At 39.8% G+C, this 25,952-nt stretch overlaps 1 protein-coding gene, 1 long non-coding RNA gene and 2 pseudogenes across 3 annotated transcripts in view; 3 read left to right on the top strand and 1 right to left on the bottom strand.

Annotated features, from left to right (window-relative positions):
* Positions 1-2,644, top strand: part of LOC149035414 (uncharacterized protein KIAA1958-like) — a 6,507-nt pseudogene extending 3,863 nt beyond the window's left edge.
* Positions 1-5,397, bottom strand: part of LOC149035413 (uncharacterized) — a 10,658-nt gene extending 5,261 nt beyond the window's left edge. The window contains exons 1-3 of one of the 2 annotated variants that reach the window (XR_016182439.1): positions 4,684-5,397; positions 3,965-4,042; positions 3,694-3,738 (exon numbers count right to left, since the gene is read on the bottom strand). This is a non-coding gene — a long non-coding RNA (uncharacterized LOC149035413). The remainder of the gene's footprint in view (positions 1-3,693; positions 3,739-3,964; positions 4,043-4,683) is intronic. The other variant, XR_016182440.1, reaches the window with a different exon arrangement.
* A 7,662-nt stretch (positions 5,398-13,059) lies between these two features.
* On the top strand, positions 13,060-14,183 carry LOC149035412 (uncharacterized; annotated as a pseudogene).
* Positions 14,184-17,995: 3,812 nt separating this feature from the next.
* LOC149035411 (uncharacterized) lies at positions 17,996-18,592 on the top strand. Its single transcript, XM_089191278.1, has one exon. The coding sequence runs from the start codon at positions 17,996-17,998 to the stop codon at positions 18,590-18,592; it is 597 nt and encodes a 198-aa protein (XP_089047404.1).
* The last annotated feature ends 7,360 nt before the right edge of the window (positions 18,593-25,952 follow it).

Genomic DNA, 25,952 nt, shown 5'->3' with positions numbered 1-25,952 from the left:
TTTCAAAGCAAAGCAAGGTCAGAATGTTCCCAAATGTGACTAAAGTAATCTTGAAACCTTACTCATAGATTTATTTCATTGTAAAGTGTAAGCTTAGGAAACTGCAGTATGCAAGCGACCAATTCGATTCTCAGAATTATTTGAGTTTCAGTTGCGCTGAGTGTTAGGTAAGATTAATTCAAGCCGTTATTTCTATTCTTTGATAAGATTTTGATCACGTAACGAATATGGCAATTTGTACTCACCACAAACTTCTAAAAATCCTAGCTTTAAATGGCCACTCGATCGTTGTTTGAACCAGTCGATATGTCAACTGTTAATTGTCCCTTCTTTTAAGTTCACGGCGCCAACGACTTTCTTTTCATTTAAAACACTCACGCTGTTCTCGTTTTCCCATTAAACCACAATAAAACCAATCTTTAGAAGTGTTATATTAGGCAAAACAGTTGGGAAAAGAAACAACTTGAAGCAAGAGCGGTTAACCGATGAAAAGTACATTCAAAGATGAGCGCCAAATAGAGTTTTCTTTGTTTCCGATTACGGGCATGATCACGTGGAATTTTTACCAAAGAGAATCCGCTGGCTTGACCCATTGCAGTCTCAAGAGAAGCGCGCAACATTATTCTGTCTCTTCTGACCGGTTCTCCTCTCTTAGATGGTGGATACCTTGGATTCATGTTTTGATGATGACATAAATAATGATGTGAATTCACTCTATGTAGAAATAATCGACAAGAATCGAACAAGAATGCACGATTTGTGGCCGAAAGTTTTCGAGGAAAGAAAGACTCGAAACCCACTTGAGTTATGTTCACGGCGAAGGTGAGAAACAACACAAGCCAATAACATTAGGAAGTATAAGAGATACCTAGATGATCCCAGTGTACCAGTACCCAAATCAACAAGGCTTGACCACAACAAGCGTTCAGCAACACGTTTCAACACAGTTAGCCATCTCGATTCCTCAGTCGGTCTTTCCAGTGAACTAGCAGTGGTGCCAACAGAGTCAAGTGCGTCTCATAACGGAGAAAACATTTGCACGAGAGACAGAAGCAACTACATGCGATTACAGAGGTGCATTGGAATTCTTGTCTGCAAATGGTTATGCACAGTCCGAAGCGTTACCGAGCTTGGAAAGGGGTGGAGAGAACGAAGATACAAGGTTGTCATTTTATACTACAAGTACAATTTTATACCAGACCTACAAGGTATAGAAAAATTTTGTTGATCTCTGACACAGAGAAGAACAACAAGTAAACTTTAGAGCTGTTATTATTGAACTGTGACTTGTACTTTTCATTTGTATGTAAAGAAGGAATTGTATTTTGCACCAAAAATATAAAGAAGTAATATTTTTTAGGAGGTCCAGTGATTGGGACATTTAAGAAATTAAGTTATGAAAAGAAACTCGGTTTGTACTTCTCACTACTAACAAGTCTTGTTTTAAAAATATTTTCAGATAAGAGTTTCAAATAAAGCAAATTGAAGAAGTCATTTAAAAGGTGTATTTTCTCAAAGGGAACAGTGACCACCTCTGTCTTGTCTGCATGCCAAATATTTGCGGAGTGTGTGGATGATCCATAAGTATTGGAACTCTAACAAAAACGTTTTGTAAGAATAAAAACAGCAAAACAATATTTTCGTAGCTGGGATAAAGAATCCCAGGTGGGATATGTAAATCCCGACCAGGATCCCGGGTAGAATGCATAAGTCCCACCTAGGATCCCGGGTGGGATGCAGGAATCCCGCATTAAATGCGGGATCCCAGGTGGGATCAAATTTTCATCCCAGGTGGGAAAGGTGGGATCCCACCACCTAAGGCGGGATCCCGCCATTCCCACCTGGGATCCTGGGTGGGATTGCCAGGATCCCGCCTATATCCCGCCTGACATTTTACCTGGGGATCCAGTGCGGCTATTCAAGCTTTGGTTGTCCAAGCGACCCGAAGGAATGAAGAACACAGGGCCACTCTATCTTAGCATCATAAATCGTCCTAAATCAGCAGATGTTTGGTACACCAAAGTTCGAATGGGACAAAACACCATCGGCAATTTAATGAAATCCATGGCCTCCTGTCTCAGGACGAATAAGAAGCTGACGAACCACAGCATGAGGAAAACATTGGTATCAAAACTGAAGAAGTCTGGTCAACCGCGCAGTGTTATCTGTGAATAACAGGCCATGCACGTGAATCTTCGTTAGACGACTACGATGAAATAGACGAGAATCACAGGAAAGAACTGTCTCACATAATCAGTGGATATAAAGAAGTGTCAAACGAAAATCAAGCAAACGAAGTCTCCCGCCAAAACACTTCAAATGAAGCCTCAAATCAAGAGATTGCAGTCCAACATAAAACGAACACCTCTGGTTCCTATTTATCACGTCCAACAACAAGGCCAAATGCATCAGGCCATGGGCTCCAATCCTGGTTTTCAGCCGGCTGAATTTTCAGGATTTCCACCACGTTTTCCGTTGCAGTCTCAGTACCGCATGGAAGCCTTCCGTTGTGCTGCTCCCGTTCCATCGCAGAATTACACAGGCTGCACCTCCAATTTCTTCTCTAGAGACAGCCAGAATTCTCCACCCCAAACCACAGAAGAAACGAAGAGCTTACATCATTGAGTTAGATGACGAGGACTGAACTTTAACGCTTCACTATTTTTCTGAGTTATTGGGGACTTCTCGAATTTCTTGAATGAAAGTTGTCTTTCTTTTGATACGCTTGACTGAGTTTTTGACACATGACGTCAAAGTCTTTCTGTTTTGCATTTCCGGTTCCGCTTTTTATTTAAAAACCGGCTCAGTACTGCATCAATAAAATATTCGAATTTACCAAGTCCTGTATTTGGGTGATTTCAAAATGGATGTAATAAAGTGGTAATTGAACCTCGTGTCGTGCAATTTTGGTCTGAAATCATACTTGTGATTTCAGCCCAAATTGCACTCCACTCAGTTCAATTACCATTATTTATTAATCACGCGTATGATTTCAGCCCAAATTGCACTCCACTCAGTTCAATTACCATTATTAATCTCATGCCATAACAGAAAAAGCTTTTGAACATCTGTAAACTCCGAGCGCTTCGCAGTCAGTGATATTTTCAATGAATTTTCGGATTGTTTTCAAGTTCAAGGATTGTAAATTACAATTTTATGAAAGACGAAGGTTGTTCTGTTATTTCAGTGTGAATCCTTGCATGCATGCCAGTCGCTGGCTCCGCTTGTTGGAACTAAAACGGAAAAAAAAACTCTTTTAAGATTATCATTGGCTTCTTTTTCACCCCACCAATATTCTTAGCAACAAAGGTCGCCATTTCGTCTGTTTATTGCTCGCCAAAAACTATCAAATGCACTCAAAAGGCTAAAATCTAAAAAAAGTTTACAGGAATCGACCAATCGAGCGAGCGAATGCCATTCCCCACATCGTATCTATGACTCGCTCTTGCGCATGCGCACAATTCACAAGTTAAAAAGGGAATGCCATTTATGAATTTTAAAATTATAGTAAATGCCAAAAACAAAAAGATGGAATTTAAAAAACAACTAAAATATAGCATATCTATTCACTGAGGTTTTAATCATTAGCTGTCACACAGAGATATAAAATAGGGTTTCGGAAAAAAACCAGGGCAATAAAATTAAAGATTCAGGAGAAGCATATGAATTTAACTTGTTTACTAATGTTCTCACCTGAATTCCATCTGGAATGAGAACTCTGGAAGACTTCTGTTTTATCTTGAATTCAAAGATAAAATTCAATTATTTGAAGGTAGGTTAAGGATGAAATTAAAGGATGGATACCTGTTACATAAAAAGAAACCCCTTACAATAAAATAAAGCAAAAGCATATTGTATACATGTCTATGCTTCTGAATACAGCTATAATAAGTATTTTTTAAGTAATTATCTACATATGTTAACCGAGTGCAATATCTGGTCATAAAAGTAATTTTATTCTAACCTTCCTACTTGAGGGGTGCCTTGTGTATCAAGTATATCAAGTTCAGTACCTCCAGAGTCACAAGCCGGGCTTTTGGGGCTACAAAATAATAAAATAATCATCGAGTTATGTCAGGCCAATTTATCGAGAGTTAATTAAGTATAGTTTCCTACAATCGTATGAAAGTTTAAAATGTGCTTCACTTGTGCTATATATACGGATTTGTCGTTCTTAATTACTAATGAAATTCCGAGGGTGTGACTCAATTACTCCAAGAGAAAATATCCAAGTAGGTTACAGAAATGGTTCGCGAATTGCAAACTGTTAATAAGTTGACAAAATTTCCCTAAATTATGGTGCCGATACGAATCTATCATTCATAATCGCTTATGAAATTCCGAGACTAAACCTCAATGAACTTAACAGAAAATATCCAGGAAGGTTACAGAAACAGACTCTCAAAAACTGCTCTTGAATTCGATAACTGTAAACAACCATTATTTACGCGAACCATGTGCCTACCAGCGCGCTTGTGAGGTCAAATTGCCAGAACCCCATTTAATTGCACGATCACAGCTCGGACGCTTCTTGCAAAATGTGAAGACTACCAATTTTAGAGATTAATTCTTCAGTTTCCAGCATAAGGAAAAAAATATCGTATCGCGAGCATGTTCATCATAACGCCGCGAGATGTTGAGCAAAGAGAAAGTGGCTCCATGTTTTCTGACACAAACCATTACCTGAAGTTCGAACGAAACTCGCCTTTTTATTTATGCCCTTTATTGTTCTCTTTCGTGTTCCTCTCGCCGTATTCTGCCTATTTTGGCGTCCTTTGTAACTTTCTTGCGCGATTTTCTGGACTCGTTTACGCCGTTTACTTGTTGCTTTCTTTGGTCGCTCTGTCTCTTTATATCCAGCCTATTTTCAATTAAAACCCTCTCTCCACGAACTTGAATTATGACAATTTCCTCCGGTTGACAAAGCTTAAACTCTGCCGGTATTGTTGTCTTACGAGTTGCTTAGAAATTGCAAAATACTGAGAATTACTGTTCAACTACATCCTGACCAGTTTGATTTCCCGTTCAAACGCGGGTGGCAAGTTTCATCTGCTAGCTCACGTGAAACCCTCGTGCAATGCCTAACCGTGTGCCCGCAGTACGCTACACTGCAGCTCGACGTTCGAGTATGCGCACTTTATCGTCATCTGACGGTGTCTCTCGGCGCACACTAATGGGGTATCCAAGTTACGCACGCAATCGCGCCTGCGCATTACCTTCTCCCTCGCCCTTCCATTACGTAATGGCTAAGATAGTGCCCGTGGTAAAGTTGGCCGCGCATGCTAAAAGTAGCACCTTGTACGGTCGTACGGTCGTACGGTCGTACAACCAAATTTTTTGGGCTTGATGGGTTACTACTATTTTGTATAGTTATGGGGCTACGCTTTGCGAGCTCCGCTATTATTGTCTTGGGTGGCTTTTAAAATCTGCGACTGTCACAAGTTTCTCTCAACTACACCTGTCACGAAATTCTTGCTCTAGGTGGTCACTTAACCAAATAAACCTACACTTTTTAACTCTATACAAGACGATTGATCAAGAAAGGTGAAAAATGTGAAAAACTTTCGAAATTTTTTTTAGGAAGGGAAAATTTCACGTTTAGAGAGATGAATGTAGGCGAAAAATCGATGAGAAAATTGCAGCGTTCCTTTCTGTCGTTTATTACTTTGAAGATTTGCTAAAATCAGGAAATAGGGCTCTTGTACAGAGCAAAACATTCATTAGTCTGTAATTTGATTGTTTTTCATCATTATCGCACAGTTCACAATAAGGAAACTATAACAGGAGTGGAGATTTCAAAGTCACATGTCGCGTGCTTGTTGACGTACAAGTTCCCTTGTGTAACAACTTCGGCTTTTACGTACCGTGGATGACGGGAAACTCTGCCCTCCTCATTTGATAGGAAATATCAATAGCCCCCTAAAATTCATTAACTGCCCCATGTTTCCAGAAAATAAGACTGGAAAATGTTTTCCACTTTCCACTTTCCATCATCAAGAAATTCCACGTAGAAATAGACACTTTTAGGAAGTTCTTTATTCTTCCGTTATCTTATTTGCCTGTTTTTTGACTGTAAACATCATCTGCATTTGTCATTATTTTCGCTGATTGTCATGGCCTTTCCTGCGTGCACGTGCGAGGCAGCTCGTATACTGCACTCTTTCGAGTTTCTTTGCGTGGTGTTGGGCTTAGGTGTGTAGGTCTGGCTCAAAAGATATCTGCATCCTGCAACACGGGTTTCTGTGTTTTCTCCCTTTTCTTTATTTGCATTTTATTCCCTTTCTTGCATTATGACACACGTATGTTTTTTTTATTCCCTCAGTGCGTTCCCTCAGAGTTGGAAGTAGGCTATGAAAAGTCAATATTGACTAGAACTGAAACCTTTTCCATCACTCTTTGTTTCAAAGAACCCCCTGTTATTTATAACTTTATTTCTCAAGAGAATGTGTCTTTATTTGCTATTTATTTCCATTAGAACATAAACCTAGGTCCTAAAAAGTTTTTTGTTTCGTGACTCCCAAAAACTGTTTGCGACAACACCAATTGAAAAATCAAAGACAATTACGCCCGAAAAATTCGCTTTTAGCCTTCTACGCGCAGAAGGCAAATCCATATAATGAAGCTTTCTAAGACCTCTGTAAACTAGAGACATAACGTGGCATTGAGGGGTCAAATATTTATACTAAATCTGTGACCCTTAAACGGATCACGTACTCGTACATGTAACGTCCGAAAAATATCACACATGTATAACACCGTAGGCGCACTTGACGAATTCTATCCACTGGCTTCAATAGTAAAGAGACAGCTTATTTACTATTTGTATATGGGCAAGCTTATTTACCCTACTTGTAAAACTCCTTGATGAAGTCTACTATTGTCAGACGAAACACGTGTGAGATAAGTACAAGTATTTACAAGTATTTTTAAAAAAAAAGCGTTTCCTCACACTTATCTTTTGGAAAATTATTTTACTGGAGGGCGATGTCGCTTAGCTTGGCGCGTCTTGACTCTGGCCAACGAAAATTATCGAGGTGAACCTCATGAAACTCTTGTCAAATGTTTTGAAAACTTTGTCTACCCTCGATTTGTAGGCAGATTCCAAACGGCATTTCAAAATATTTTATTCATTGGTCAATTTATGAACTGTTTTATAACAGCCCGAGGAAAAAGCAAAATTGAAACAACCGGCGTATTGGTCAAATGAATTCCAATTTTTTTAACAAGGAGTTTGTAAGTTAATTTTTTCCAGTGAATTTTGGAGGGGTCAATTTTTTGTGACAGCCGAAGACAGACATCTTTGAAACGTCTCTGAAACTCTTAAAAAAATTTACACTTCCGGTAATATTTTCCTCCCTGTCGCAACAGCGCAACAGACATTGTTAATCCTATGTAATGTAAGTGTATCAGTTGTATTATACGTCTTCATAGTGATGCCATATAATAAATCAAGAGTTTAAGAAGCCCTCAAATCAACCTATCACTCGAATTGATAGAGTCAAGATGGAGCAGTTGTCTTGTTCATTTGCAATTAACGGTAGAACCAAATGTTATTTTTCTCGCACTGGCCAGGGATGGTAACAGCTCATATCTCTAAATTCGTGGGTTTACAGCATCAAAAAAAAACATTCGATAGACGTCAATGTATCCCAAACATGCGTTTCGTCCGAGAAGAAGCTTATTCTAGCGCGTATTAGCTTTTTCGTAGATTACAAAGGCTGCGATTTCATAATATGCCTCAAATATCATGCACAAGCTGGTGTGAGATTCAGACCTTCGGGTTCGTAAATGCCAGTATCCTCCTCATAAAAATTGGAGACGTACAGTTAAGAGAGAGGTGAATCTGAAAATGCCAGAAGAAATCAAAGCTAGCTGGTGGCGAGTCTTCCTGGTGGCAAGGTGACTCTAAACCTAATAGAACGGTTAGAGACTCGCCACCAGTGAACTCGCCACCAGGGAACGATCTCGCCACCAACGTACTCGCCACCAAGCGAAGTCTTCTCGCCACCAACCACCAATAAAGAGATAAACTCGAATAAAGTAGTCGAGGAGAGTAGGATGTTCGAACGAGCACAATTCAAATCGGCCAATACGTTTGTGCGCTTGTCTGTATTTAAATTATGACCTTCAGCGACGTGTTAGATGTGTTCCGTTTCTAACTCATTGACATCGAAACGTATCGTGTTTGTCTTTTGCACATAAGCGAGGAGAAATACCAAAACTCGATGCGAGGAATAAAAACTTACTTGAGAGAAAATGAAACTTCATGGGAAGAAATAAGTGATGAAATGAAACTCGATAGCAGTTGTATTAAAACTAGATGCGAGAAATTGTCAAGTCGGTGCGAGAAATTGTAAACGTCGATGGACTGAAGCTTTCCTAAGGCAACTACAGTTGTTTCCCAAGGAGAGTTAACAGTTCGAACCAATCGATTCCTGAGTTTGTTTGCTTATTTGTATGAAAATTTCGACGTCTGTGATGTTATAAGTTCAAACGAATCGACTCACGAGTTTGTTTACTTATCTGTATGCAAATTTCGACGTCTGTGATGTTGTCAAGGGAACTTATTCAATATTCGGTCGAATTATATTACCCAGTTTCCCCGCTGCTAAATAACAACAAACTTTATTGAATATTAAATCTAGAAGAGCAGTCATATGTTGATCATGACTTTTGCAGATGTGGCGGCTCCTAAAAGAGCCATTTTTAGCGACCTGGAAACGTCCTAAAGACGCAACCAGGGCGCGGTGGCTCCTAAAAGAGCCGTTTTTTGATGTTCCAGGTTCTGCTTCAGGTTCTGGTCGCCGGCCCGTTCAGGTAACTGCAGAGTTTGAAAAGGCGGCGGGCAGAAATCTCGTTGCCGTTAAAGTCTTACCAGTGCTTGAAGATTTTAGATTAAAGCAAACGGTACTTCTTCCGCTGAATCCTGGACAGCTTCCCGTCTGACACTAGCCTTATCTGAATGGAGACAAGTCTGGCCTCCTGGTGTAGCAGCTTCACCAGCAGGTAGAATGGCAAGTGGACTCTGTTGTTGGCTCTACTGTTAAGACCGTGGTGCCACGCCTCTATGTCGTTGTTGGTGCGGATCGGCAGCATGAAGACAGACCAACAGGATCGAGGCCATATTGTGCTGGTAATCCAGTTCTCCTCTACGTACAAGGCAAGTGCTTCCAGAGCAGTGGTAGTGGCGCGGTCCCTGAGCCGCTGAAACATCGGCGTAATCTCGGCCTCCGGCAGGAAGGGCAGCGCCATGAGTTTTCTAATGTACTTGTAGGTACGGCTTTACTTTCCTTTTATACACACCCCTAGGATCCAAATTTTCACTTCGAAGAAAGCAAGGAATTTGATTGGAGGATCGTTAATTAACACATCATTTGTTTGTTTGTTTGTTTGTTTGTTTGAATTTAGTCTCACCTCAAATTAACATATTTTCGCACATCGCCTTGGGTTTAAATGGTGAGAAAAATGATCATTACATTTCCAACATTTCGACTTGTGTTTGGATGAAATAGTTTGCCTTTACACTACGAGATACGAACGAAATGTTGTTGTACAACATCTTCAGTTTTGAACGTGCTATGGACAACATACGTTTATAAAGTTCGAGTACAGACAAGCGAACAAACTTATCGGTTTCGAACGTGCTTTGGGCAACATACGTTTATAAAGTTTGAGTACAGACAAACGTACAAACTTATCAGCTGAACATCCTACTCTCCTCGACTAATCTCTTTATTGGTGGTTGGTGGCGAGAAGACTTCGCTTGGTGGCGAGTACGTTGGTGGCGAGATCGTTCCTTGGTGGCGAGGTAACTGGATACCAATAGAACGCATACTGTAACTGTTATCTTGGAGTCGACAATGAATTAGGAAGAAGGACAAGAAGAGCGCTTATCTGAATATCGGTTTTCCTTACTGGTGATTTGTGACTGAGATGAGCTTTATATCATATGATTGCTAGGGATATGCAGATACTGTGGAGGCGTTCACATAACTTGAGGTGGGCGATCTTCCCTCTGACTTTAGAACCGCGACAAGTTTATAGCGCAAACCAACTGGCAAAGTTTGGAGCACCTCAGGATCTTGCTTAGCTCATCACATAAGAAACTTTCAGCAAAGTAATTGTAGAAGCGGGTGGTTATCAAAAGAAAATGGACGAGGACCGGCTTGCCATTTTATAGGGGGTGACTACGTTCAAGGTTGGACCTCAGGTAAAATTTTGACGAACAATCCCTAACTAGTCAACTGGACTTTGGATGGTCTCTATAGAAAACACAAAAAACAGCCACTTTTTTCTCAGAAAGCAAAGAATTCTCTCCTAGACATGAGATGGACAGGGAGGAAACTAGTAAGGCAACCGCCTCTTATGTGGCTTCCCAAATATCGAGTTTAAGAGACGACACCGGCCTGAATTGTTGTCTAAGACTGACTGGTTGATAGAGTGGCAAATCGCTCGATACTTCAGCCGGTTATCTGTCGTAACAAAAATGGGTTTATTGACGAGATTCCCCTCTGTAAATATGGATGAGACGAAGAGACTGATGCCGCTAATCTAGCTTCAGAAGTCAAGACTGACCAAACAGGGCAGAAGATTAGGAGGGACCTTGCAAAATTTAGACGAAGACTGCAGAAGAGGGTACAGCTGCTATTAAGGTAAAAAAAAAAGACCTTTGCAACTCACTCTTCTTTCATATTTATTATCTTTGCTCACGAAAACAACTGAATATGTCAACTTAGGGTCTCTTCTTTAGGCCATGCAGGCGTTGCACTGCTTGAAGAAGGTTATCTGGTGGTTGGACATTCTTTTCTCTATACAGTGGAGGCATCTCATGATGCATGTCACCTCTACGGCAGATTCCGTCTCCTACAATCTTTAGAAACTCAACACATTCATCCAGGTGGTGCCTTTTGGAGCACAAGGTACAACTGACGGGATGAGAGTTCTTCCTCTGAGTAGACTGCTATGAATGATGGGTATCACATCACATCTCCAGAGAACATAGGCAGCTTATGGCTAGGTAAAAAACTTCTGGCCTGTTGTGTAACATTCATTTCTGAAAGTTCTGACTGTTTCCTTTAAATGTCAATATAGTTTTGATCTGGTGTTGTACTTTCCGCAGGGCTTGAATCCTTTCCGTAAACGTACATACATCCTTGCTGATGGTCATGACATAGCTTGGTATCAGTGGGAGTCCCATTGTCTTCTTCAATTTCTTCTTTTTCAATGGGAAAGTTCCTTGGATCGAACGGTTGGGCGGTTAGGTTCATACCAACAGCACTGACTGAGATGGGCGTGGTAAAGGTATTGGTCTTTGAAATGGTGCTGACAACAGCTGAACTATAGAATTTCACAGAGGGCACCTTTTCCGTGGACTTACCGTTAGCTTGTGCCTCAGATAAGATGGAAATGGAAGTGAGTTTAGCTGTTACATCTTTCATAAAATAATTCATGCCATCAAGGATTTGTTCTTCGTCAAACTGAAGTTTTTTCTTCAGCCTTTGCCTCTGCAATTTGCTACAAAAGCTCAAGCTCCACAGAGGTCATTCTTAGCGCTTGCTTATCCTTTAAGAATTTTGCCCTAACCTCTAATGCTGCCGCCTTAGCCTTTGCTTCAATCGACTTTAACTTAGCGTGGTGTTGAGAAAGTGGAGGACCTTGCAACTTCTATGCCTCACCCAGGTAATACTTTGCTTTAATACGAAACACACACCTTATCACGACCGTTATAACATTGCTGAGCTTATTTAATCTCACCATCATCATCCAAGGCCCTGAGATACATATCATCTGCTTCTTGCATTTTAACAAATAGCTTATTGAGCTTCACAACTTCAGTAGGCACTTGTTTTTCGTTCTCAAAATCTGCCAAGAAAGGCGAGATTATGTTCATCTGCTCAGTTAAGTTAGCAAGTGCAGTTTTCAGATTTTCCTTTAACCTTTAAAGCTCAAATTCCCCACCCTTTTCGCTATACCAATGTTGCCGCTTGTTTAACACCATCCACATATGACGTATTTGCAGCATCATTACCATTTGTTGCTGTTATTAAATTGATATATTTTTTAACTGGACATATTCAAATCAGTGGACATTTGTTCTGTTCAATCAGTTTTCAATAAATTGTTTATTACGTACGATTTATTTACGGCATTATTAGCATCATAAGGTGTGGCTAAATGGATTATTTTATTATTAGCCATAATCAAATCAGCAGCCATTTGCATTCTTTCCATCAGACCCAAAATCTCCTTTATCACCTTTTAGACCCTATGGACCAGCATCTCCTTTCAATCCTGTAAGACTCTTCAGAACCTGGTGGATCACGTATACCAGTTACTCTGTTTTGTCTTGTATCAGTACCAGCAAAAATACCCATAAATGATTATACTAATTTAACCGATGTTTTAATAAGAATCTGACTGTAAAAACAACAATCTGACATTCTTAGCGGTTTGAATTCTTACATCAAATTTAGCAATTACACTTATGGAATAAAAAATATTGGTATCCGTCCATTTATTGTTTGTGTCTTCACTATATACGAACACAGTATTAGGATTGACGCTCCGAAGATTTATATGTATATAGCATATATTTGTATCCGTTTATAAAATGGATTTCATCGGTACCAGATATATGGAATTATATGACCAGTTGATGTTTTGAAAGAGAAATTGGCGCGATCTGATATTTGATTACATCCATTTGAAATCACTGGTGGTCTCTGTAATCTCACTTATTTCCCCTACCCCAAGTAATGGATAAATTTAATTTCTTGCAGTTTTTGAATGATGACAATGAGATCCTTCAGACTGAAGACCAACATTGCAGGGACTGCAACTTTTCGTGTACATTTTGGTGAATATTTTGACGATGTTCTACCTTCTCAAGCTCAAAATCCGTGCGATCCCGAGTCCACCGAGTCAGCAGCAAACGAAGAAAATCAAAAGCCACCACAAGAGTGGGATGTTTTAAGATTTCCTATCATTTCAAGCGATGAAATACATGAGCTTAAGTCTATTACTTCGAATAAAAATACGTCCCGCTCCACAAAACAATTGATGAATGTTTCCAGAAGCTGGTGTGAATGCCACCATCTTGAATATGTCTCTATCAAAATAATGGCGCCTGAAAAACTTGACAAGGTCCTGAGTAATTTTTACGCTGAGGTGAAAATTAAAGTGCAATTAAACGGTATCTAAAGGAGAAGAACTATCCATTGAGCATTGTGCGATCGAGAGAGTTTCACTCCTCACAAGTAATCCTCAATGCGAAAACAATTTCCCTGCGTCAACAAGGAAAGGGAAAGAGACCCAACAAAGCTCAGCCAATCACACCTGAAGAAGAGTTAGCCCTGTGGGAAAAAGGTCAGTTGGGTGATTTGAATGGAAAGGTCTTAACCAACGTGAACTTCAAAAATTTGACGCAACAATTGAGATTTCGTGGTCGCCAAGAACATTACGATGCATACGTGGAAGACGTAATTATAAGACAGCGAAAAGATGGAACTGAAGTTGTTTAGTTCCGGGAAGGTCCTACTAAAACACGGAGCGGTGGTCTCACCATCAGGCGAAGAACAACACCACAAGCAATGTTCAGCACCGATGGCGGAAAAAGCGATCCAATGCGGCTATTCAAGCTTTGGTTGTCTAAGCGACCCGAAGGAATGAAGAACACAGGGTCACTTTATCTAAGTATCATAGATCGTGCTAAATCAGCAGATGTTAAGTACACCAAAGTTTGAATGGAACAAAACACCATCGGCAATTTAATGAAATCCATGGCCTCCTGTAACAGGACGAATAAGATGCTGACAAACCAGAGCACGTGAAAAAAATTGGTATCAAAACTGAAGAAGTCTGGTTAACGGCACAATGTTATCTGTGAAATAGCAGGCCATGCACGTGAATCTTCGTTAGACGACTACGATCAAATAGACGAGAATCACAGGAAAGAACTTTCTCACATTATCAGTGGATAAAAAGAAGTGTCGAACGAAAATCAAGCAAACGAAGTCTCCTGCCAAAACACTGCAAATGAAGCCTCATTGGCTACAACAAGGAAGATATCATACTCCTACCATATCAGCATCGATTTGTTCGACTTTAATGCGAGTACATTCATGCTAAGGGGCACCACGGAGTTCTTACAACTGCAAGCAAGATCCGCTCAAGGTTCTGGATAACCAAATTACTTAAAATGATCCAATCTGTAAAGCTCAACTGTGTGACATGTAAGAACCTTGACAAGAAACTATCGGGACATGTGATGGGAAACCTTCTTAAAGAACGACTCAAGCCAGCACCCCCATGGTATTCCACGTCAATTGACTTATTTGGACCCTTCACGATCTGTGAAGCAGTTAAGAAGCGTACTACGTCAAAAGCGTATGGGGTGATCTTTAATTGCATTGGAACCAGAGCTGTATATTTCGACCTTGCCCCAGCTTACAGCATAGAAAGTTTTCTTATGGTGTTGCGCAGATTTGTCTCACTTAGAGGATATCCATCAAAGATCTATTCCGACAACTTGTCGCAGCAAGTCAGGAACTTAAGAATGTTACGAAATCTTGGGTTTGGGAGAAGCTTAAAAGTTTTGGAGTTATGGAAGATTTTGAATGGAACTTCACGCCAGCTGATGCACCATGGCAAAATGAAACATCAGAATCTCTCATCAGATTTGTCAAAAGATCACTAAAGGCTGCCATTGGAGAAAGCATCCTAACGTTTTAAGAACTTCAAACGGTAATCTTTGAAGTTGCTAACCTGATTAATGAAAGACCCATAGGCCGTCATCCAAGGTAGCCCGAAGACGGTTCCTATTTGTGCCCAAACGACCTACTTTTAGGCCGTTCCACAACTTGAGTACCAAGTGGTCCTTTTAAAGAGTCAACAAATCCAAGACTCCGTTTTGAATTCATTCAAAACATAGTTAATAGCTTCTGGAAAAAATGGACCACAAACTACTTCCCAGACCTGATCGTGCGTCAGAAGTGGCCTACAGCACATCGCAACCTTAAAACTGGAGACCTTGTTTTAATACAAGACTCTAACTTGGTTAGAGGTCAGTGGGGACTTGGGATAGTTTCAAATACCTTCCCAGGTTCTGATGGCAAGGTGCGCAAAGTTGAAGTGCAGTACAAAAATCCTAAGTAAGGTGAACCTGTAACCAAATATCAAGGAAGAGGATACGTCGGAAAGCGTCAGGTTGGCCATGTGACACATTTGAGATAGCTTCTGCTGTTTTTGTAGTTGAATTAGAATATTTATGGATGTTCTGTGGATCAGTCATTTCAGAGTGTTACACATTTTGTCATTTAAGGTAGCTTCACTCTTTCAAAAGTAAAACCAATTAAGCCACATCTATTATATTTTAAAATAGTCAAAATCATATTAGTTATATTTAAGCTACTTTCGACAAAGTAAGATAGATTGTACAATTTCTGTAGCTGAACTTCTTTCGTTAGTTTGACTACTTAACCAGCTTAACCAATGAGGCAGGATTGTGTTGTTTGCACAGTAACGCCTATTAGGCTAGTTAAGCATTTTATCCAGTTGAATCAGTCAAACTAATTTTAGCATTTGACTTATTTCAAAAAAGTCAAGAGACTTACACAAAGATAACCTCCTCGTCGGGATCTAGATTTCTCCTCGCCTGTGCCAGGAAGTTATGGAAACGTGCAGCATTCATTCTGCCAAGAACTGCTGAGGAAAAAACAAGTCCATTGATTGGCGAAATTGCCATTGTCACTTTCAAGTTTCGTCCTCGCTGGCCGCACACTTGATGGTACGCTCTCTCTCCCTGCCGCACTCTACCGTGGCTTCTGGCCGTCCAGATGTTGTAGCCGCATTCGTCGACAAACACACAGTAGCGCACTACGGCATGGTTCATAAACCAGGTGGCGTAATCCACTCACTTGTTCATCACATCAGTTCTGTTTCTGTCCGCAAGGAGGGGCCTTGTAAGTTTCACTCCGAAAAGCAACCCGTCTAAATGTCCTTGCTACGACGGTCATGGATCTAAGGTTTTAGTGGTAGCCATTGCTCAACAATGGTGCAGATGAATCAAATGACTTGTAAAGCTTTTTTTGCCGCTGCTATTAGTGATAAGAAGAGACAGAGAGCTCTTTCATTGTGCTATGCCTAAGAGGAGGTGTCTGACCTCTTTAATACTCTAGCGGACATTGGTGAAGATTTTGCAACAGCAAAAACAAAGCTGGATGCATACTAACTAACTTTGTGTTAAAGAAGTTGAAAAAACCTCCACCAGTCTAAAGCACCAGGCCCTGATGGCATTGGCAATAGGATCCTGAAAGTATACGCTGAAGTTCTCACACTTCCTACCACGCACATACTCAATGCCTTGTATAAAAAACAGAAGCTACCCTGATCTCAGTTTGGCAGTATCCCTCGAACCATGCGCTCATTTCGATGGTGCATTCTTGGGCCAAGGCAACTGACAGAACAGGAAGCGCACTCAGAGTTGCCCCATTTGACTACCGCAAGGTTTTCGACCTCATGGACCATCATATCCCAGCAAAGAAGGTCTCTTTCTTTTCCATGCCTCTCTTCGTCAAGCGCTGGGTGATTGACTTTCTCACGAACAGACAACAGCACGAACAGGCAACAAGGAGTAAGGCTAGCTAGAGAGTGTCTCTCCAAATGGGGTGATATCCTGTCTGGTGTGTCGCAGGAGACAAAGTTACGACTGTGGCTTTTCCTACTCATGATAAATGATCTTTGACCACCCCAAGTGCAAACCTAACACCACCTTTTCCGAAGCCGTGCCTAAAGGCTCTACCACTAACATTCAAGATGCCATCGAAAGCGTCCAAACTTGGTCAACCATTAACAGACTACAACTAAATGTTGCTAAGTGCAAAGAACTCGCGATCTCTCTCTCAAAAACTGCGAACACTTTCCCAAGCTTAAATCGACTCTGGCTAGCTTGAAGCAGTTACAAATGCTAGAATACGAGGACTAGCCGTTACCAACAACCTGAAGGGGAATGACCACGTGGTCAATATTATCAAGAAAGCTAATAAACGTTTACATTTTATCGTCCAGTTCAAACGCGCCAAAGCCCCTGAGCAAGACATTATTATCTTTTATGTGACCTGTGTAGGACCAACCTATTTATCAGATACCATAGAATGGGTTCAGAAGCGTGTTCTGGCAATCATCTACCCTGACAGTGACTACGCAGACAGCCTGGACCTCTGTGGAATTTTGAAGCTAAACAACAGGCGTTTAAAGGCATGTGACATATTATTCAATGACATTGTTACTGCAGTCAGTTACAACCTTGGACATCTACCGGAGAGACACACCCAAGATATAATCTTAGACAGACTCGAGTCTTTGTCCCCCAAGAGCAAAGGTTTACGAACACCTTTATCCTGTCTTCAGTTGGAGTTTATAAAAAATCCTGATATATAAATTATGAACTATATTTTCCAATAGACTTAGAGATATAATGGCCTTTTTTATAACACATATTTAGATCACATTGATTAATTCCAATTTTGTAATTCACGTTTTCAATATTATTCAATATATATTTATTAATTTTTTTAAAATTATTATTTTGTGTACAAGCAATTCAGCCCTCCAGCTGCAAGTGGCACTTTTTAAATAAACAACAACACATTGCATTACACTTTGACCCGAAGAAGAGTGTGGAATTTGAGATTTTCACAGTTAGGCAAGCGAGGGGATACCCAGTTGAAACCATGAATATGTATCAATCTCACCTGCAACAGTTCGCAGCTGCATGTGAATTTACTAACGTTGACAAGGAAATTAAAATTGAGAGATTGGACCATCACACTTAAAGCCTTGTTGGCTTCAAAGGGCTCAGTCTTATGGCAGAGGCGGAACACATCAAAAAGGAAACAGAAAGCAGAGAGGTTGAAATTCCAAGCCCCCCCAAACCATCAGCTGAGTGAACAAAAAATCAAAACCACGCTCACCGCCATCGAGTTCACATGATGAATACATGTTTCCGTTAAGTTCTCCTACTAAGATTAGTGTTCCATTTGTGTCATTGGAAGTCAATGGTGTCACATGCAAGTTCTTAGGGGACTCTGGGGCCAGTCTGAACATTGTGAGTAATGATTTGTCGAAGATGTTTGACAGTGTACTAAAACCTTGTGATACTAAAGTGTGTGCTTTTAACTCATCGAAACCCCTCTCGATGCTGGATAAATTCAAAGCCCTAGTTGAATCTAACTGTTGCTCAGTTGACTCTGAATTTCTCGTGGTAGATGGTAAAACATCTCTTCTTGGATATGCAGCTGCTGTGGAAAGGAGAGTGTTACAAAATTACCCAAGTCTTTTCAGTGGCCTTGGAAAGATGAAGAATGTTGAGGTCAAATTGCATATCAATGAAAATGTGAAACCTATGCATCAATCGCAGAGACACATCCCATTCCATCAACTAAACAATCTTGAAGCTTGTGTTGAATCTCTGCTGCAACAGGATATCATTGAGCCGGCTAATGGACCAACTCTCTGGGTATCTCCTATGGTTTCGGTGCCCAAGCCCAAACAAGCCCAGTTCAGTTTCTTCGGTTTTGCCATTTTAGATACTTAAGCATTTTTAAGTGCCCAACATTAAATTAAACTAGAACGTACAGTTGGACCATTGAAGCTAGTTAAACACTGAAGCTAGTTGAAGCGCTTCGACTACTTTAACCAATCAGAACAGAATATGCAATTTTTGCAGTTTTACTGTTTTAACTACTTTAAGCATTTCACCAGTTGAACCTGTAAAGCTAGTTGCGCATGTTATCCATCTAAAGCATCGAAGCTAGTTGGACCAATCGAACCACTTCAACCAGTTGAGACGGAGATAAACTGTCATTTCTAGCTCTACTATTTAACCCACTAAGCCATTTAAGCTTGTTATGCATTTACTCCCGCGGGAGAATCAAAGCCAGTTTAATCATTTAAACAACTTCCTCCCCTTGAGATAGATTGTGCAATTTGTGCAATTTAACTATCTTCAAATGGTTAAGAATATATGAAAGTCATATATTTGAACTGCGGATAAAGACGTGAATGAAAGTGATCCTCGCAGTAATGTGCACTACTTAGGCAGTAGTGAAAATAGGGCCTGAAAAAAATTCAGGCCCGTACGGGATTTGAACCCATGACCTCTGCGATACCGGTGCAGCGCTCTACCAACTGAGCTAACAAGCCAACTGGGAGCTGGTCATGAAGTTGGTTCAAAGTCATATATTTGAACTGCGGATAAAGACGTGAATGAAAGTGATCCTCGCAGTAATGTGCACTACTTAGGCAGTAGTGAAAATAAGGCCTGAAAAAATATATGACTTTCATATATTCTTAACCATTTATTCATCACTTCACGGGTTTAGTTAGAACCAACTTCATGACCAGCTCCCAGTTGGCTTGTTAGCTCAGTTTTTTTTTTTTAAACAATTTTATTTACAAGACGATCACTTACACTACTTACAGCATTAATTACACTTACATTGTACTTGCTACTAACACTACTGATACTTATACTTACACAAATTATGCATACACTAAATTACGATACATGTATTACAATACTATTAACATTAATTTAGTTTACGGTTGGCGCCCTTACAAAGTTCTTTTCAATTAAAAGACAATCACAAGTAAACATACAGGTCTCAAAAATGAAGTTAAGTATAATTCTAACCTAAAAACAACAGCAGTATGAAAAATTAAAGTAAAAAAGCCCACGTGCGATAAAATTTCGAAAGTTCTTTTTTTGCGGTCGCGATCTCTTTTAGGATTTCAAGTTTTCCCGTGATGAACAGTAGGAAGATTTGAAAATCTAAGATGTCTCCGCAAAGGCTTTTGCAGAAAATGTGATATTTGGCTAACAATAGGCAATAATTTAGGACTTGCCAATGCTTTGTCCTATAATGCCAGCCATAGAGTATATGACTTGTGGATAACGTTATTGTTTCATTTGTTTTTTGGTGCCACCAGTCTTGGAACAGAATCCAGAAGTCGAGTATTAGTGTGCAGTTTATTAATAGGTGATGCAACGTTTGTTTTTCTGTATTGCATAGGTTGCATAAGGGGCTCTCTGAAATGCCGTCTCGGTAAAGAGTGGCGCGAGTTGGAAGCACGTTATGAATCACTTTATACTGAAACATTATTATTTTAACTTCGTTTGTTACTTTAAATGGCATAAGATAAACGTTCTTGATGGTAGTTTTTGTAAATCCGTGGCGTAGAATTTTGGTTTCGGCGGTGGGAAGAACAAAGACGGTGTTTAAAAGAGAAGAGTAAATAGAACTGGTTCTTAGGCTGTTCACAGTAGTGTTCGCGTGTGTGACGTTTGGAATAGGGTTTGTAAGAATAGCTTTCCAGTCTTTTGGGATTGCGTTGACCAAGCCATAGTATGTGGTGAAAGGCACATTTAAATTAAATTTTGTGACAAATTCATGCCACTTCAAAAATTTCTGATTTTGGTTTAAAATGTCGCTTATCTTAGTAATACCGGCGTCATACCAAGTTTGGTAAAAGACAGGTTTTTTTCCTATAAGAATTTTTCTGTTATTCCACATTATTTCGTTTTTAGGATTTATTTTGGAATCGATGCCCGTTGAGATTTTAAACTCGCACCAATAATCTAACACTTTTTTGTAAAATGCATGAAGCTTATCATCGAGGTCTAGTGTGTTCGGTGTAAAGTTGCATTTTGTTAGAAAAGCAAGACCACCATGTTTGTGTAAGAGCTGGTTAGGAATAATTTTCCAGGAGGCTTGTGAGTCATCTTGAATTCTGTTGACCCAAGCTATTTTGAGTGCTTTTTCCATGATATTGAAATCGCACATTTTCAAACCGCCATCTTTCTTTTCTCCAATTATGGTGTTTCTTTTTATTTTAGGGGGTTTTCCTGCCCAAATAAAGTTGAAAGTTAGCTTATTTATTTCTTGGATATAGTGATCTGGAACAGGGAGCACAGAGGCTGAGTAAATTAACTTAGATATCCCAAGTGTTTTAACTATGTTTATCTTTCCATAAAGAGTTAGATTTCTCCGTTGCCAAGTGATTAGCGTTTTCTCAAGATTACGTATTTTTTCACCGAAGTTCAGTCTATTAGCACTTTCTTGTTATGAGAAAAATAGACACCAAGGGCATTGACAGGTTCTTTTGGCCATTTAAAACCAAAGGGTTCATCTGTTCTGTCTTTCCATTCGCCTAACCACATTGCTTCGGTTTTAGTTGTGTTTATTTCTAGGCCAGAAAGTTCTTTAAACTCATTTAAAACCTTCAATAGACTCACGACGGAATCGAGGTCACGAACAAATACTATTGTGTCGTCGGCATATTGACTTGTTTTAAGCTCATGCTTGTTGACTTGGATACCTTTAATAGGTTCATTTTTTATGGCTTTAGAGAGGAGTTCTATGCCGAGAACGAAGAGAATGCCAGACAAAGGGCAACCTTGCCTGACTCCCCGCTGTAGGGAGAAAAAAGTTGAGGCATGACCGTCATTCAGAACACAGCTAGTAACATTATTATAAAAAATTTTTATCCAATTTTGGATGTCGTGGCCGAAGTTGAAGAGCTGCAATGTTTCTAAGAGATAGTTCCATTCAATGGAATCAAACGCTTTTTTGAAGTCCAAGAAAATGGCAATACCTTTTTGATTTGTTTTATCTGTGTAATGTATTAGGTCATAAATTAGCCTTATATTTTCACCAATGTAGCGGCCTTTAACATAACCGGTTTGATCAGGGTTTATTAAAGTTGGCAAGACATTTTCGATTCGCTTAGTGAGAATCTTGTAGTCGACGTTGAGAAGTGAGATGGGCCTTAGATTTTCCAGAATAGTTTTATCCTTAGATTTTTTTAGGATAAGCGAGATTATTCCTCGTCTTTGACTTATAGAAAGCATGCCATGTTGAGAAGCAAAGTTGTAGCTCGCTACCAGATCATGGCAGATGTCGGGCCAAAAGAATCGGTAAAATTCAGCAGGCAGACCATCACTGCCCGGGGATTTGTTATTGTCAAAGTCTTTGAGTGCATTTTGGCATTCTTCTACCTTTACCAATCCTTCACAAGAATTCTTTTCTTCTTCACTTAGTGCGGTTACGTTTTCTGGAATAAAAAAAGGCGAGTTTTTAAAATTTTCGGGATTGATATTGGTGGAGCGGTATAACGACTCATAGAACTTTTTTTCTTCTTCTAAGATATCGAATTGATCTTCTATATAACAATTATCCCCAACTTTGAGTTTTGAGACTGTTTTAATATCATGATGTCGTTTTTCTAAGCTGTAGAAGTACTTAGTGTTGCGTTCTCCTTCTTCATGCCATCTTACTTTGCTTCTCAGGATTGCACCTTGAGTTTTAATCAACATGATTTTTTTAAGATGTGATCTGGCACGTTGAAGTTCTAGTAAGATGTTTCTGTCGTGCGGGTTATTTTCCGCTCTGGATTGGAGGTCGTTTACTTTTTTGTGCAGTAATTTTTCTTCATCTCGATATTTTTTTGCTTTTCGTTTGGAGTACTTGATCGTGAAGCGTCTTATCTCCATTTTTATGAGGTCCCATTTTAAACTTAAATCATGAGTCTCGTTGTATTTCTCTTTAAAAATTGGAATGTTTGTCTTAAGTGCTGTTACGTATGCTTCATCTTTAAGTAAAGCTGTATTAAATTTCCAGAATCCCGGTCCTCTTTTTTGGTTTAGGAGATTAGACTGTAGAACAAGTGAGACAGCGGAGTGGTCAGATTCGGGTGTGTGGATTATGTCACACTTCTTTGCTAATTGAATTAACTCCTGCGACACTAAGAACAAATCTAAGCGGCATTGAATTTTAAACGATTTAGTTCTCCACGTAAAACACTGCTTATCATTGTTCAGGATTCGCCATATATCGCTAAGGTTATACAAATCACAAAGCGTGTTAATTTCTTGGATGACAGCTGCCTTTTTAGACACAGGATTTCCGCCTCTTTTATCATTTGGAGTGAGTGCGCAATTGAAATCTCCACCAATTACAATTGTATCTTGCGCGAATTCCTCGAGTTGTTGGCATAGTCTTTTGAAAAAAGAAACTTCCTGAGCGACATCGTTAGGCGCGTAAATGTTAACGAGAACAATAGCTTTCTCTTCAAGTGACAATTTTAAAATAATGAACCTTCCTTGTTTGTCTGGAATGAATTTTTCAACTTTGAAATTCACAGAGGGATTAATTAGTGTGATGATACCTTTACTGCGGTTTGTGCCGTGGCTAAAGAAAGCCTTGCCACCCCATTCGTTTTCCCAGATGGGTTCAAGATTTTTGGAGCAGTATGATTCTTGCAAAAATATGATATGATGATTTTGTTTGTGTAACCATCGAAAAACGGTTCGACGTTTGATCGATTTATTAAGACCTCTAACATTTAATGACAGGCATTTTAGGTCAAAAGCAATGGCAGTATTAACGGTATTCATTTTGTTGGCGATTTAAAGAAACACAAGCCAGGCGGAGTGATAAGTAAACACTGATTTCTTCCGACCGAATTGTGTTGATTCACAACAAATTGGGACATGAACCAATTTGTAATTTTCGCTGATGGGCTGTTACGAGAATGTGAACGAGTAGAAAAAGAAGGTGGTTGTTTCAACCGAAGCGTGCTGGTGTAACATGTAAAGCAAAGAAAGTGAAGCATAATAAACTTAAAGACTACAACAACTACACAGTGCTTATGTAATAACATGGACAAAAAGGAAATTTGGATACTTAGCTCGATGAGATAGAGTCACTAACCCGGCACAGTTTTCCAGGCTTCTTGTCGACTTTGAATGTCTTCAATAAGATAACAAAATTAAGTAGAAGCTACTTGATATTCAACTGGAATATTCGAGATGTTAAAAACATTGTTATCAATAAAGAGAGATCTGTTGACTACCTTCGCGACGCGGCCAGCTTGTTTAGCAGCAAACATGGATTGTATAAGGGTTTTCCTTTCTTTCTGGATTTCTCGAGCAAAGTCTTGGGTAATGTATGCCTCACTGTGTCTGGCTGAGGACTTGATCCGGTTTTTAACATTGAATACAGCATCCCTATCTTCTCTCACAGCAAACCTAGCGATAATCGGACGAGGGCGAGCAGGAGTAGCTCCATTACTTTGTGGCTTGCCCACGCGGTGGACGGCATGAAAACGTATATGCTGGATGTTCATTTTAAGATCATTTTCTAGAACATCATAGATGATATTTTGGCAATTTTCGCCTCGACTTTCGGGGATATTCATGAAACGCAAGTTTTCTCGTCTCGTATAGTTCTCAAGAGCGACGAGGTTCTCCTGTGCTTCTTTCAAAGCGGGCTTAAGCTTCTCGTTCTCGGCTTGGAGCTTTTCCAGATCAGCTTTTAGGCTTTCGATTTCCGCAGACTGCTCGTCCATCATTTTTTGGTGAGTGCTTTTTGAATCTTTTAAGGCTTTTGACTCTTGCTGTAGGTCCTCGATGCTTGCCCACGCGAGGTTCACGGATTTCTCTAGCTCATTCAGTGTTGATTTGACGACATTGATTTCGTGTTTAAATTCACACGTAAGCTCTGAGATCTGTGTGTGTAGATTAGAGAAATTGCCTTCAATAAGAGATTCTATGGCACTTAATTTATCAAGGAGTATTTCCGTAGAGCTGAGCGAGGCGGTCTCCTGGTTTCTTTCCATTTCTTTGCTCTTCTGTTTGTTTCGTTTCGGAGTTGGCCTGTCGGCGGAGCTTGAACTTGACGAGTGTTCGGAGCGTTTTGACATGAGAATAAGCAGCTAGCAACAATTGTTTTAATTACCTGGTTGTGTCGATGTTAAGAAAAAGACATTTCTGGTTACATTTGGGTGAACTTAAATGGCCTGGTATGACTCTTCTCAACTAAGGAATCACAGAGCGCGAAGAACACGTCCGTCCGCCATGGTTCCTTCCCAGACTTCCTTGTTAGCTCAGTTGGTAGAGCGCTGCACCGGTATCGCAGAGGTCATGGGTTCAAATCCCGTACAGGCCTGAATTTTTTTTCAGGCCCTATTTTCACTACTGCCTAAGTAGTGCACATTACTGCGAGGATCACTTTCATTCACGTCTTAACTATCTTCGCTAGCTTGGACTTTTAACTAGTTGAAACAATTAGATTAGTTTGGTTTGACTGTTTTGACTACTTTAGCCAATTAGGGTACATTGTGTAGTTTTTGCAGTAAAAGCTATCGAGGTACTTGTGTATTTTGTCCAATTTAAGCATTTAAACTTAAAGTTGCAATGAAGAGACTCAGAGAAGAAAGAAGTTCTTTTCCTACGGAGAATATTATTCATATACTATCTTTTTACTTCAAAACCAACAGGTTTTGGTAAAGCAATGGGTTCACTCGTCTCTGCTGTCATTGCCAATATAGTTATAGAAGACGCGAAAAAAAGGGCCTTGCCACTTTACCGCTAAACCCTTTTTCTGAAAACGATATATCAATGATGCTATTTCTGCGGTATTCAGAAATGAAGTGAAATGCCTTCATCGTATTAAATCCATAGACCCATCTATCTAATTTACGCTTAAGCATGAAAAGGATAGACATTTGCCTTTTCTTTATTTAAATTGAGTGCAGAGTGGAACAGGAGAACTTATCATAAATAGACTGAAACATTACTCAGCAGGGCTGATTGTCAACCATCTATACTTGACTCGAAGGCTGAGGAGCAAAGATATGTTTCTAATGTCGTAACGGTAAATGGCTATTCTTCGTAACTTCCAGAAGCCAGTTACAACTATTAACATTCCTGATGAAAAGAAAGCAGCGACTGGTTTTCATGTTCCTCCTCACATTCAAGGTGCTACGAAACCCATCAAGAGAATTTAGAATAGCCACAACGTTAGAGTTGCTCAAACACCTACTTAGACTTAAGGGCATATTTTTTCTAAACCCAATACTAATCGTGCAGTTTTTTCACTTGGACAACTGAAACT

The sequence above is a fragment of the Pocillopora damicornis genome, chromosome 13, assembly GCF_964200805.1.
Source record: "Pocillopora damicornis chromosome 13, jaPocDami1.2, whole genome shotgun sequence".
Lineage (NCBI taxonomy): Eukaryota > Metazoa > Cnidaria > Anthozoa > Scleractinia > Pocilloporidae > Pocillopora > Pocillopora damicornis.
The sequence above is the reverse complement of the archived record's forward strand: the minus strand, read 5'-3'. Positions and strand labels throughout refer to the sequence as shown.